Source organism: Cinclus cinclus, chromosome 1 (assembly GCF_963662255.1).
Source record: "Cinclus cinclus chromosome 1, bCinCin1.1, whole genome shotgun sequence".
Taxonomy (NCBI): domain Eukaryota; kingdom Metazoa; phylum Chordata; class Aves; order Passeriformes; family Cinclidae; genus Cinclus; species Cinclus cinclus.
This window is the reverse complement of record NC_085046.1, coordinates 18,774,268-18,788,034: the sequence shown is the minus strand read 5'-3', so window position 1 is coordinate 18,788,034 and position 13,767 is coordinate 18,774,268. Positions and strand designations below refer to the sequence as shown.

Here is a 13,767-nt window from a genome sequence, read left to right as displayed (position 1 = left end):
TGCAATCTGTTTAAAACCAGCTCTCTCCAAGGAAGCCATGGTGATGCACTTTGTCCTGTGATGCCCAGGCTCTCTGATGTGCATGGGCTGGCTAAATGCTCACCAGCACACAGCTGGACTGAACAGCGGGACTGTGGCAAAGGCTGCTGCTGAGTGAGGTGCATGTGGGACATCTTCAAAAGCTTCAGCATAAGCTTTATCCCTAAAGGTAAAAGGCTACGGCATTAATTAACCCATGCTCCTACCTGTATCAACTTTGCATTGATCATGTGTTCCTACAACTGTTTGCCCTACAGTTTTGGCTCAAAACCCTGATGGGTCCCTGAAATGTGGTTTCAACAACTCGGGAACTGCATCTCACACCAGTGAGCATGGAGGCAGCTTCCTGCACTGTCCTATGGAAAGCCCTTATCAACTACAAACTACACCTGCTAACATCAACATAATTCTTCAGATCTGTAACATTTCCATACCAATTTATATTTGCCATTTCCCCTCCTCACGTGAGGCCTCAGAGCTCTTGGATGGGTCTTGGTTGCTGTTTTCCTCTCATCTCTTCCAATAGAGAAGTGCCAAAGAACAGGAAATTAAGATAGCTTACATCTCCTGGCATTTGAATATATAGTAGAGGAATACATAGACTACAGAGAACTTAAAGTTTCTCTAATACCTGGACGGAAAAAAAGAAGAGGATGTAAAATATTAAACTGAACTTATATATTTAGAGGGAGGAAAAAATTGACAAATGTGCCTATAAGTAGGTCAAAGTACATATGGTCAGAAACAGACTGTTATATTCCACACAGGAAGTGGATCTTTAGAAGACTAAAATACTAAATCTTTAACAGCTAACCTGACAAAAATGTAGTTATTTATGGTATTATCTGGAGTCATAAGCCCCCAAGAATGAAGCTGGTAACAGATGTGGTGTTATAACCACTAATGCTCTGTAGTCTAGACCTGGCAGATATATTTTTATGTTTACAAAGTAACTTTTACAGTTTCAGTTTCATGAGCCCTTCAGTCATTTATACATATCTAAAAATGAGAATAAAAACTCTAAAACCTGTGTCATAATTACACCAAAAATAAAATTTCTGCTAGACATTTTTCAGGCATTATATTGAAATGGTTCTTTTTATTTTCTTTTAGTGGAGAGGATGTCACGGAGCAGTTAATAAAGATGCATTTTCAGAATGTCATTTCTCAGACTTCTGCTCTAGCAAATCAGGAACAAAAGTGCATAATAAATATTTCCCTACTGCACTTGGGGTTTGAGTGACTGGTGATTTGGCTTTTTTCCTTTCTTAAGTAAGGCATTGCAGAGATTTTTTTTTTTCTTTTGAAGCTTGTCTCATATGACAAGACAGTCCAAAGGGCTTTATAAGCCTGCTGTAATGACCCCTAAATAGGCTGACAGTTTTACAGCAGTCCCCAAGAGGGAAGCTTCCTTTTGAAAGCAGCTGAATATCATGGAAAAGGCAGTGTCTCCATATTGACTTTTCACTAAGCCAGAAAGACTAAATGGCTTTTTGGATTAATAACAGTTTTATGGCACCCTTCTCTTGCAGAATGTCTGTCAGCATGTGTGACTCTCTGTTATAGGTGCTGTCAGGAGCTCAGAAAAGTGCAGTTTAAAACCTGAGAGCTTAAGTTGTTACAGAGCTGTGTAAAGCCTTGTGTTTGCATGGGGGAAAGAGACGTGAGATAAATCCTTTGTTTCATCCCAGCTGACAACAGCATTTAAAGTTTACCATAACAACCTCTGGATGTAAATTTGTGAGATACTGGGCAAAGTGACTTCCATGCTGTCCCTAATGAAAACCTGGGTGTGAGAACTACTGCACACACACACAGTAGGCTTTCAGGACCCTGCAGAGTACTCATGTAGCCTCTTCTTAGAGAATATAGTGTGAGATGACATTTTCAATACCAAAGCACTGAGACACAGAATCTCCTCTTCAGTTACATGGGGTTCCTCTCATTCATTAGTCATTATATTAGCTGTTCAAAATGGGCTTTGCTAGGGTTTGTGTCATCAACAGTGATATTCGCAAGCCATCTTCAGGTTCTGCTTGTGGCTGACGTCAAGTAAGTATTATATGCCTATATTGCTATATGAATGTATATTCCCTTAGTTTTTCCTGTATGTCATATTTTAAGAAAAAACCAAAAACAAAACAAAAAAGCACTAAAAACAAACCCCAAAAAATCCCACACACAACAAACCCAAAACAAAACAAATAAAGCCCCAAAAGCAAACAGATTGCAGCTTTGTCACTATGAAAGCAGCAAGTCACTGTAAAAGCACTTCTCTAAATTGCACGTTTCCTTCATACAGAATGAAGACTTTTGTTAAAAAATTGAACAGCAGAGAGTTTGTCCTTGATGCAAAGTGCTTATGAAATTGGTAATTCTGAGCACCTCAGAGCAATCGAGCTTCCTAAGCAGCAGCCCCTCTATATATCCTCTGGAAGACTTTGATGTTGCAATCCACAGGTACCTTATCTACAAAAATTAGAACTCTCCCGTTTTGAGAGGCCAGTTCAAGTTAAGTATTTCTCAGGGTTCTTTGATTATCAGATACTGCAAACCTGTAAATCACAGCATTGCTATGTTATGATTGTAATTACAGTGTTCTGTTAAAATGAGCTATGTGGCAGCAGCATGCAAAGTGTCTCTATCCCCATTCTCCCTGGCCTTAATCTTCCCACTAGGACCCCATCTCAGGATAGGTGATCATTTCTTGTACTGCCTCATCTCCTGTGCTAATGGCTATTATACTAGGGATATTCTCCATGTGTCCTTGTCATCTGCCCATGTCTAAGTCAGTGTCTGCCCAAATAAAATGTGAATAAATGAAGAAAATCAGTTGCAACACCATACACACATGCTTCTCCTGCCCAGGTAATGTGGAGTGTGACCATGCATCTCTCTTGCCCCTTCTCAGGGCCCAAAAACGTGCTGTTGAGGAGAGGCTTTCCATCACCTGCAGTGCAGAGCTAGCTCAAATCCAATCCAAGCTGTCACCTCTGTTCTCCCCCTTGGGCCAATTTAACTGGTGGGAATTAATAATGCTCAGAAATCTAAAAGCAGTTTCCTAGCAAAAGTCTGAAACAATTCAGAAGTCACTTTTGGCTGTATTTTACTCACATGATAGGCAGAGATACCATAAGAGAGCAGCCAACGTGATTGGGTAAATGTACAAATAGTTTTGAGGAAGCTGTTTTAGCTGTATGTGTGCAGGGGCACATTATTGTTGTCTTATTTAAATAGAAAGGGTGTTTTGGTTCTACAAAATGGATTGCCAGAACTGCTTTATTCCTTGGGGAAAAAATTTTAATTGCTAGCTGATTTTTTTTTCTCTAAATACCCGAAGAAGTATTGTTATCTTTGGGTTTTTTTGCTGAAAAATATTCTATTTTAAAATATATAATTGCATGTTTCCTTCTTCCAGTGTTTTCATTTTAGTGTACAAATGCAGCTTTAAAAAATACCATTCTCTGATTAATTTCATAAGCTATTAATCTAGAAATGCTTGTATTCAGAAGTAAAGACTTTCTGAAATTAGTAATTGGTGATAAATTTTCTTGGAACTAATTTTTTGGGGCAAATAATATCAGAAACTTCAGTAATTTTGCAATTAACTTTAAAATAGACCTAGTCTGTGAGTTTGCCAATATTTGAGCAATTTGTTAATGTATTTTGTTAAAAATCAGATACTAGATCTTCCATTCACAGTGATAAAATTATGCATCTATAAAGTCTATCACCACATCCTGGGGGGGTTTCAGAGTTTTTACATTGTGTTGCCATACCAGTTGAAGCTGAAAATGCAGTTTCAATGAGTAGTATATTTAAAGGGACAACAGTTATCAATTAAATGCAGTCTTGCTGTCTTCTGTTTCATCTGGCAGTAACTCATGACACTTGATAAGGAAGATCTGAAGATAAAGATCCTTGGATGGGATGATTGATTGATCAATTGATTGATTGGTTTTTCATTGATAATGTCACAAACCATGTTCCAGTACTGGGAGAAGGCAGCCAAAACAATCTGTTGAAATGTAATGGCCATCTGGTTGGGTGATCCATAATTATTTGCCTTGTGGATTTCTTTCTTTTCTTTCTTTTTCCTTCCTGCCTTCCTGCCTTCCTTCCGAAAGCAAGACTTTTTCTACAACATACTATTGTGCAATAGTAGAGCTCATTCCTGGGTATGCCAGCTGCTTTTTCTCTGGTTGAAGTTATTAGTTTTCTTCAATTACAGCCTTACACAGAGGGAGCTTGAGAGATGCCAGAACTTCTTGTTCAGTAAAATCTGTGGTTTGGATTGAATTGAATCCAGTATTTAAAAACAAAACATTCATGCAGTTTGATTCAACAGCAAATCTTACTCCTAAATCTTGTTTGATAATATCCTCTGTCTCCTAGAGATTTATATTACTTTTCAATTTCTGTTAAAGAAAAAATGTGACAGGAAAAGAATTAAATCTAAAAAGTCCCATGTTTACCTATGTGATTGTATTATCATAGAATCATCGTGTCTTCACTGAGAGGGAGATCCATTGTTCATGTTTGTGTTGGTGCTATTTTCATGTATAGCTTTGGCCAGAATCATTGGAAGCCTTAATCTGTTAAGGGACAGCAGTTACTGATGAAATGAGTATGTGATGTTTGGACTATATTTGGGATTATCCATATATGTTATGTATGGAATGGATGTTAAGTCTTTGAATTTGACAAATACAGAGCACCAAGTATTTAAAGAAGGCTTAACATTCAGTTGTGCTGAACTTTTACGAGTAGTGTTTTCAGCTTTCCTGAAAAATTCAGTTGTATTTGGAGAAGTAGGGGAATATATTCAAAGTGTCATCAGACAGTATCCCTTGTGAAACCTAAGAAATTAATCTCTACAATCGACAATAGGACAGCAACTTAGCATCAAGTACTGCCTGAGGTTAAGAATAACTTACTTCCCCAAAAGAAAAGCGTTAGAGAGGTTTTCTAATAAATATTCCCTTTATACTCACAAAGGTTGCCAACAGTAATCCTCATAGCTGGTGCAAAGAATATCTGGAAAAATCCTTTGCTTTAATGCTGTACTGTTTCATAGAAGAAAGGTGCTATGTGCTTCATATACAAAAACAGAATTTGCACATCTAGAGATTCAGTGGGAGATCATGCTCATATCCCCCAAATACCTGAAAAAGAAAGAAAAAAGTAAACCTTTCTTGAAGCAGTAAAGGGTATGTTCTCTGCTTTCTCTGCTTTCTCTGCATGTCCTTCCTTTCAGTAACATGATTCTATGTCACTAATAGACACTGAAAAGATTGTTTCTCTTCATAATTATATTTTTATATCATTCTAATTATCAGCAGGACTCTAGATCTGTCTCATATAACTATTAAAATTATTTTCTTCACTGAGTAGTTTACAGTAAAATTACTTAAACATTTTTCCATCTTTTTATGTAGTACCTACCTGTAGGGAATGGAATGTACTATGAAGCAGACACATTCAGCCAAAGAATATAAACAGACCTGACAGATTGAAAACACGTAGGTATCTAATGATACCAATAAAATCATATTTATTAAAGACTCCAAGAATTTAATTTCCATGGTAATGCAAATTAGGAACTATGAAAGCAGTGACTTGGAACAGAAGCTTGGATCCTAAGCTGCTCACATCAACTTCAGTAGTTAACTGCATGTGCCTTTTTGTTTCAGATTGCAAATTTACAGATGGGATTAAGAAAAATTAGGATGTGAGATAGAAATAATTAATCTTATATTCATAAAATGCATTTGTATGAAGCCTATGAAGAGGAATTCTGTTTTCCTTCTATCATTCCAGTAGAAGCGAGTTTTTTTCCTTCCAGAATAGATAAATAATCTAAGATTATTTAACTTGAAATAAAATACTAAACAAAACTTTTTATACACAAAATAGACATAAGTAATTCCTTACACAGTGCCAAAATCTTGAGCTGAAGGCTATAATTTAAGTGTTTGATTTACAGTCTGTATGATAAATCTGCTTTAAGCATGGGTCAAGATACCATTTAAAACATTCTTATATAGATGCCAATTAGACTCAGTGCTAGAGCCTTCTAGTTGTGGAGGTGGGGGGCCAAGGTAATAGGAATTAACTTGGGGTAGCCTTATTGGCTACAAAAAAATTGAAATGCAAAAGAACTTTGCACAGTTTTGACTATAGTTTAAATATTGCATGTTTATCTGAAACAAACTGTTTTGGTAATTATTATTTGTCTCTCGAGCTCTTTCCTTGAGATTTTGTATGCCTTAAATGTGACCATTATTTACTAAGGAAATTTTTTCAGAATGATAAATTGGACTGGGAATATATATATTCGTTTTCAAAACCTTTTAATTTACAGTACCTCTAGCTTGTACATGACAGCAATAACTGTTTCTGTTGAGGAAAGAATTTGGTAAGGTGGCTGGCTTTTTGTCATCTTCCTGACAGTATAGTTTTAATTATGTTTACTTGTGTGACTAACCTAGAGCTGGTGAAGCAGTTAGAAGTTGCTTCAGAATTGTTGCTGAGATTTACTGGAGATATAAATTACATCCTGGCATGCAAAGTACAGCAGAAAACATAGAAATTGTCAGGGAGAAAATAGCTGATTATATCTGCAACAGCTAAAGATGCATCAGTAATGATGTTAATGTAGAGTCAAATCCAGCTGAAACAGGATTTATGGTCAATATGTTCATCTAGGACATGACTGATGACATTAGAATATAAATCCTTGCCATGTATGTCTCCAGCTCAGGACCATGTCAGTAGGAATGGGTTGTGCATGATGTGAGGTTGTGGGGAGGGGGTGTCAGGTCTGCATGGCAGCATGGCCTGGTTTGAGGGTACTGCCCTGTGGCTGACGGTGCAGGAGGTACAGCAGGTGAGGAACATCTCCACCACCATGGTAATTCCAAATTCTAAGTCATCCTCTTCAGTTTTCTATGGTACTGTTCATTTTCTGAGTTTACTTTAATTTTCAAACTCTATCATCGTGGCTTTGGGGTTTTTTACGTTGTTTTAGGAGGGGAGGAAGCACAAAAGGAGCTAAGAAATACTAGCATGTACTACTTTTGTAGTATTGCTTGTAGCTATTCATCAGAAAGCTGGCAATGCTGTTGATTTAAATATTTTGTGGTTGCAACAGCTTGGTTTGAGTAAAGGAAGACTGGGAATCTGAGATGAGTTTCCTTTCTTGCCTCAGACCACACTTTTTTTTTTCTTTTTTTCTGTCTTAGAGAGGAAGGTAGGACCTTCACAGTAATTGATCTTAACAAAAGTGATGGGAATATGACAACAACTACTGTATTTTTCAAAATTGCAAGAATTAGGAAGATTTATTCCACAAGTATGTCTTTCTTGGAGGGGCAAACCTACAGTAAACCCAACTTTTGGAGATTTAAAATAAAATAGCATTGTGAGCCTACATCTATAAGGGATATCTCAGATGCTCTTCAATGTTCTTAAGTAGGGTAGTCCAGTGAATTATGTTTACAAATGTTAAAATCTACAGTTTTTAAGGTGTTATATGTGAATAGTTCTCATGGCTTTATTAGAGTGTGGCCATTGTTACAGGAACTGTCCATCTTGCCTCAAAAGACATCAAACATTTTGCCAAGACTTTACTGATGTGGTTATTACATAACCTGTGTTATTGGCATTTAGGATAGTGAAAATTGTAATATAAGATAATTGCATGAGGCAACTGCCTTGTCAACTGCTAGTGGTTAGAAGCAGAACTGTCCCTGCAACATATTTACAATTTTTACCCTTTTTCCTTCTTTGCTGAGTTTCTTTGAGGAGCAACAGGACTCAACATTTCAAGGTTAAGTTTTATTTAAAAACTAAGGTGCATCTTCCATTATAATCTGTTTTTTCTGTGTTTTTCCCTTTTTCAGGAGGATACAGATCATAATTATTATACATCAAGGACATATGGCCCTTATGATTCTACCAGCCGGGATCTTTGGGTCAATATAGACCAAATGGAGAAGGACAAAGTAAAGATTCATGGGATCCTTTCCAATACCCATCGTCAAGCAGCAGTAAGTTATTTTATCATTTTCTTCTTTGATTAACATGGATATTTTCCCTAGTGACCCACACAGCAGTATTACTAAGTACCATGACTGCTGTTCACAGAGCTATATCTGAATTCTAGTTAAGCTGTGGAAGTCTTTACACAGTTTAATCAAATGATTCTTTGAACTTTTTGAACCTTCTCTAACAGTCCTTCAGAGATGCTTTTACAAATATGTTTAAAATTTTCCTCTGTTCCTGAGAATCACAAACTATCAAATGGCAAACCACTTGTGTTGCTGAAATCAGAGGGAATTTTACTGTTGAGTTTATTAGCAAAAGATCTCAGCTCAGGATGAAGTGGATGAAGTTTAAAGTCTCTCATGGAATGTATGTGGTATGTTTGCACTTCTATTTTATATGAGATGTCACGCTTATATTTCCTTATGGGACAACTGATAAAGCTGATGAGAATGTCATATAGTAACAATTTTAGGTTATCAGCAAATAAATAAATTGGAGTGTGCATATCAGTCATATTTAACGTATTGTAGTCATGCTGCTGGTAAAGTGGGTATGAAAATAATGGGTTTACACACTGAGAAATGGAATCAAATACTGTATGATTTAGGGACTGTATTCTTGGTTCTCACCTGTGGCTAGAAGCTGCGTACATAGAAGAGCTAATATTAACATAAATTAAGTACAGAAAATTACAGGTCAGAACTATGGTTGAAGAGACTTGTTTTATCTATTCAGCAACTTAGCTTCACAAAAAAGTCCTTGGCTTTTGCCAGTTTAAAACAAAATCTAGTGAATGCCTTACTTAAATGTTGTACAGTTTTTAAAGATGCGGGTGTGTTTAGCAGTTTCAAAGCTGAGAGAAAGCCCAAGTTTAATTTGTCTTTTCCTTTGATAATCTGTTTTCTTCCTGGCACAAGCCAGGTGACTGCTCAGAGGAATGCAAGAGGAAAAAGAAAGAAATACTGTGGTATTTAAGTCAGAATATAGAAAGCAGAGTGAGGTGATAAATCCAGCACATGTAAGTGACAGAGAGTCCTATTCAAAAACATATACTTCATAGTTAAAAGACTGTAGGCAGTCAGGGATAATGCAGATGCACAGAGTCCAGACACTTACATATCTTCAGGGCAGATTTAATAAAACAGTGTACTAGCTATCTTCTTAAGCCAATTTGATTCTAATGAGAAAAAAAAGAACCTCAAGTGTACCTAAAAGTAAGGACATCTGTTGTTTGTCTTGTCCACTTCATGTGGGATCCTGGTGCTCTGTATTGAGGACGAAATGGAAATATTCCAAAAAAAAAAAAGGTAATAAATAAATTAAAATATTTAACCCATATTTAACGATTAGTAAAGATGACACCCTTCCATGTCTTTGTTGTAAGCTCTTTTGTTTCCAGTTGGATCCCTGAGATTATGCAGCTAAAATGCCCATCCCAAAGGAGATATTTTGTTGACGTTATTAAACTAGAGGCTAGAACAAGGCAGTATTTTTGGTCTAGTGTGGGATCAGTGTAGAGGACCATTCAGCATGGCAAATGGAACCTTGAGGGCATCAACTCTTCCCCCCAAAGCAGTTGGTTTAAAACCTTTTTTCTGAATGTCAGGTGCCCCCTGTGCCTCTCTGCCAGCTCCAGCAGAGAAGGTTCTGGTCCCTGTTTAGCACACTCATATCCATCTCTTTTTATGCTTACCCAAATATCTTGGACTATGAACTTGAGTGGCTGCAGCCATGTCTGCATGGAGTTTTAAAGACCCCTTTTGTAGATTGGTTTTATGCCCCCCAAAGGACAAAAATGTACCAGAGTCACCCTGTAAGGCTTTGTTCCTTATTTATACATCTATAATTTATTTTTTGTATGTGTGTGTCCAAGTAAGCAACATCCATATGTACTACATAAAAAAGGTGTTTAGCACAGAGGTGTGATCATTATTTATAACTGTACAACTGCAGAGTCATGTATTTTGAGATCATACATAACTCAGCAGCAATCTCTTACCTTCTCTCCCATAAACTTTGCCATTACTCTTTTTAAAAGGCCGTTTTGCACATCTTACTGTGACTCAAAGATTTACATTATATTTTCTAAGCATTATTCTCCAATTCGACAATAGAACAAGGAGTTAAATTATTACATGCTAAATATTAAGGAATTCATTTTGTCAGGGATTTTTTTGAATGTTAACAATTTTACAATAAATTTACATGTTTTCCTTCATTTGGAAGTAAATAATCCGGAGAGTTCCCAGAAGCTGTCAGTTGGTTTTGCTTCCACAAGAAAAGTCATAAAGACTGGAGAGAATCCTGGAGAGGATCCATGAAATGGTTTGACTTTATAAACAACATAGTAATTGTTTGTGGAAAGTAGCAAACATATATTAATGGAACAATTTAAATGTCTAACACTACAGTATTTATAACTCTAGTAGTAAGGGAATTTTTTCAATATATTGCCACCATCTTCTTAATCATTTAATAAAATTTTAGAGGTGGCTTTGATATTCAGTGTGTTTATATGAGATACTTAAGAATGGATTACTCAAAAACTGAACTAGAATACAGGACACGTCATACTTGGGAACTCAACTCCTTTTTCTTCCAGTATATTCTATCATTTTATATTTATTATTTATTCCATCATGGAGAAAGCATTTTTATTTCAGTGAACTGTAAATGCTGATATTCTTTCTTAAAAATGAGGTATACTTTCTAGCATAAAAATAAAAGCAAAATTTTAGTGATGGTTAGAATATTCAAAATAATACTTAAATCAGGTTCTTACGGTATTATGTTAAAATTTTGCTATGATAAACATTTTTACATTGTCAGAATTTAAGGTATCATGTTTTGACTTAAGTCAATGGGAGATCTATATCTCACTTGAGTGGGAATGGGATCAAGTTTTTATTGAAAGCATCTTTATATTAATGTTTATGTTATAGAATTTAGAAGACAGATAAGGGGACACGGTTTTCATTTGAAGTAGCTTAATGGTTACCATAATTCAGAAAGTCGAAGCAAATAAGTAAAATGGAGGATGGCATAAGAAGATAAGAGGGAAAGTTTGGTCAGAAAATCTGTAGTTTTAACAGAGTTCTTCATATTATGTTTGGTAGAACAAGGACATAATTTAAATGGAGTGCATTCATGGATGCAGCACACGCTTCAGCAGTGAAAGCTGTAGAACATGGTAAAAGAACATTTGTGTGAGTTAATTCATGTGCTGCCTTTTGCATATGCCATTTTAGGAATGTTCAGTTGTACATCCATATTTATGTATATACAGAAAAGGTCATTAGAACTTAGTCCAATTAACACATTGCAAATGGATTTTGCATTCTAATTAAAAACAAACAAAAATGTGCTAATAAATCCTGTCATAATTCTGTCTTCCACTTAAATGGAAAGCAAATCTAATTTAAAGTTACTGTAAGTCTTCAACTGCTAATTTCATGCTTTAAACATTTAATAATAATAATTCTTTAAACATTTCTGGTTGATGTAAATATAATTCTTCCTGAGAAAAGAAGTACTTGGATACAATCTGAAAATAATAAATACAGAAATAATGGTAGGGAAAATAAAGACAAAAGAGTGCTTTATTTCTTCCTTCCCCCACCTTTTTAAAAATGTGTGGGCTGTTGCCCTTTCTTAAGTGGAGTCATCAAAAGTTACAGTTGAGGGACAGTCACCAACAACCCATCTTCACACCAGGTTTTACTGTAGTAAATCCTCCAAAAGAAGGAACAATAGACTTCATGCTTAGTTCATATTTACTACTTGGACCATTGTAGAAGGGAAGTGTTTTTCACAGGATATTATATTTAAACAGTGAAAAGACCTTGCTAAGATTTCAGCATTCCTTTCCGCCATGAGCGTTATTAATTTATTCGGAGTTTAACCAAGTAGCACACAAGGTGATAATTATGAGTGGCCACAATTATCAGTGAGCTTTGGGAAAGGAATGGAATAGATGGAAAAAGATAAAAGCCATAGGCAGAGAAGCAAAATTAGTTTGAATTTGAATGTTGCTTTATGGTGAGCTTAGTTGAGGAGTAAAGCTCATTCCCCAATTTACAATTCTCTGCTATAAATTTAGCTGATAGAGGATAATCACCTGTAGGTAAACAGAGGGAAAAAAAAGGCTATTTTTAAAATTCTATTTATTTATTTTATTTTGCTATAAGTAGCTTAAGTAGAGTTTGCTATTGCTTCTGTTGAATATTTCTTTATGCATCATTCCATCTCCTACCTGACAGTGTAGAGAGTTTTAAGAAAGGGTGTCATATGGATTAGTTGGAGGAACTACCTTCCAGTGACCTCCATCAGACAAGCACCCAGGCAGCAGCAGGATGTCAGGGACAGCACTTGAATCTGAAGGCTCATGTGGCAGAGCAGCAGAAAGCCAGCAGCCAAAGTAGCAGGCATCCTATAAAACATAGGTATTGCTAAGGCTTTAGATATGGATGGGTCCTTTTAAGAAAGAGGTTAAAGCAGCAGTTTTCTAAGGACTAACACTACAAATCTTTTATTAATTTTAATCACGTGATTGAGTTCCATCTGTTCATGTATTTTCTTTTCTGAAGTTTTCTGTTATAAAGATCCACTGCTTTAAGTGTTTAAATGCTCCTCGGAATTCTTTCCAGTTAGCTACTGGCAATTCCAACTTATGAAAAGCAAGGTTCCAGTAAAAAAAAAAAAAAGCAATGAAAGAGATATTTGAAGTGGATGACTGTTATCTTTTTTTTCTCTTAATGTTCTGCTCAATATTGATTTTATTTTCTGCTGTTTTTCCTTCCAGAGAGTGAATTTGTCCTTTGATTTTCCATTTTACGGACATTTTCTACGTGAAATTACTGTGGCAACTGGGGGTGAGTGGCTTTCTAACCATTTACTTTGGGTAAGATGAGAAGTGTTTCTTGCAGCTATTTAAAATACCTTTTTTCCTCTGCTTGTATATGTCAAGAGATAAACTGCAGCTTTTATTTAGAAAATTTTCCTGTCCACAAAATCACAAAATATCAATATGATGAAAAACCTCCAGCAGGTTAATTTGAACTGTTATAAACCCATCTCATTGTAAGACTTTACAGCATTAATCCTTTTCTGTTTAGATATTTTGCCCAGAACTCAGGTGAATGTGAGTTTAGCAGTTGCACTGGAGGTGAGAGTGCTGGAGCCAGAACAAGGAGGGAGACAGGGTTTGCCTGCACAAGGGGAGAGGATTTCCTGCCCAAAGATGAGAAGTGATGCTAGAAGTACAGCATGTGTCCCATGGCAGAGCGTTGTCACGGTGTGGTACAGCCTCTGGAAATGTACCTTGGCCTTCCTCCCCTCCTTCCATGACAGGAGTGGGGTGAGAAGGGAGGTAGGGCCAGCTCAAGTTCCCAGTCTGGCAGCTCTGGGCACCACTGAAGGCTCATGGTCGGGGTTCTCCCTCCCACTGCTGCTGATGCTGCTTGCACCTATCTCCTGCACTGGGGGCAGCCATCAACTCCTTCTGCTCCCCTCCCACTCCACCTCCTTGAAAGACAACTTGATTCTAACGAGATGAAAAATAGATGACGTGGAAGACGATAAATGAGAAAAAGAAGGAGAAGGAGTAATAGTAAAAAAATTAAAACAGAGAGGCAAAAGGCAGGCATTGGGGACAGCACACCCAGAGGATCCTCTGGTCCA

The 13,767-nt window shown here is 36.6% G+C and overlaps 1 protein-coding gene across 1 annotated transcript in view; it reads left to right on the top strand.

Annotated features, from left to right (window-relative positions):
- The window catches only part of PLXDC2 (plexin domain containing 2), a 243,599-nt gene that overhangs the window by 125,953 nt on the left and 103,879 nt on the right, over nucleotides 1–13,767 (top strand). The window contains exons 3-4 of the mRNA XM_062494449.1: nucleotides 7,944–8,090; nucleotides 12,890–12,959. Coding sequence (XP_062350433.1) covers nucleotides 7,944–8,090; nucleotides 12,890–12,959 — 217 coding nt within the window. The remainder of the gene's footprint in view (nucleotides 1–7,943; nucleotides 8,091–12,889; nucleotides 12,960–13,767) is intronic.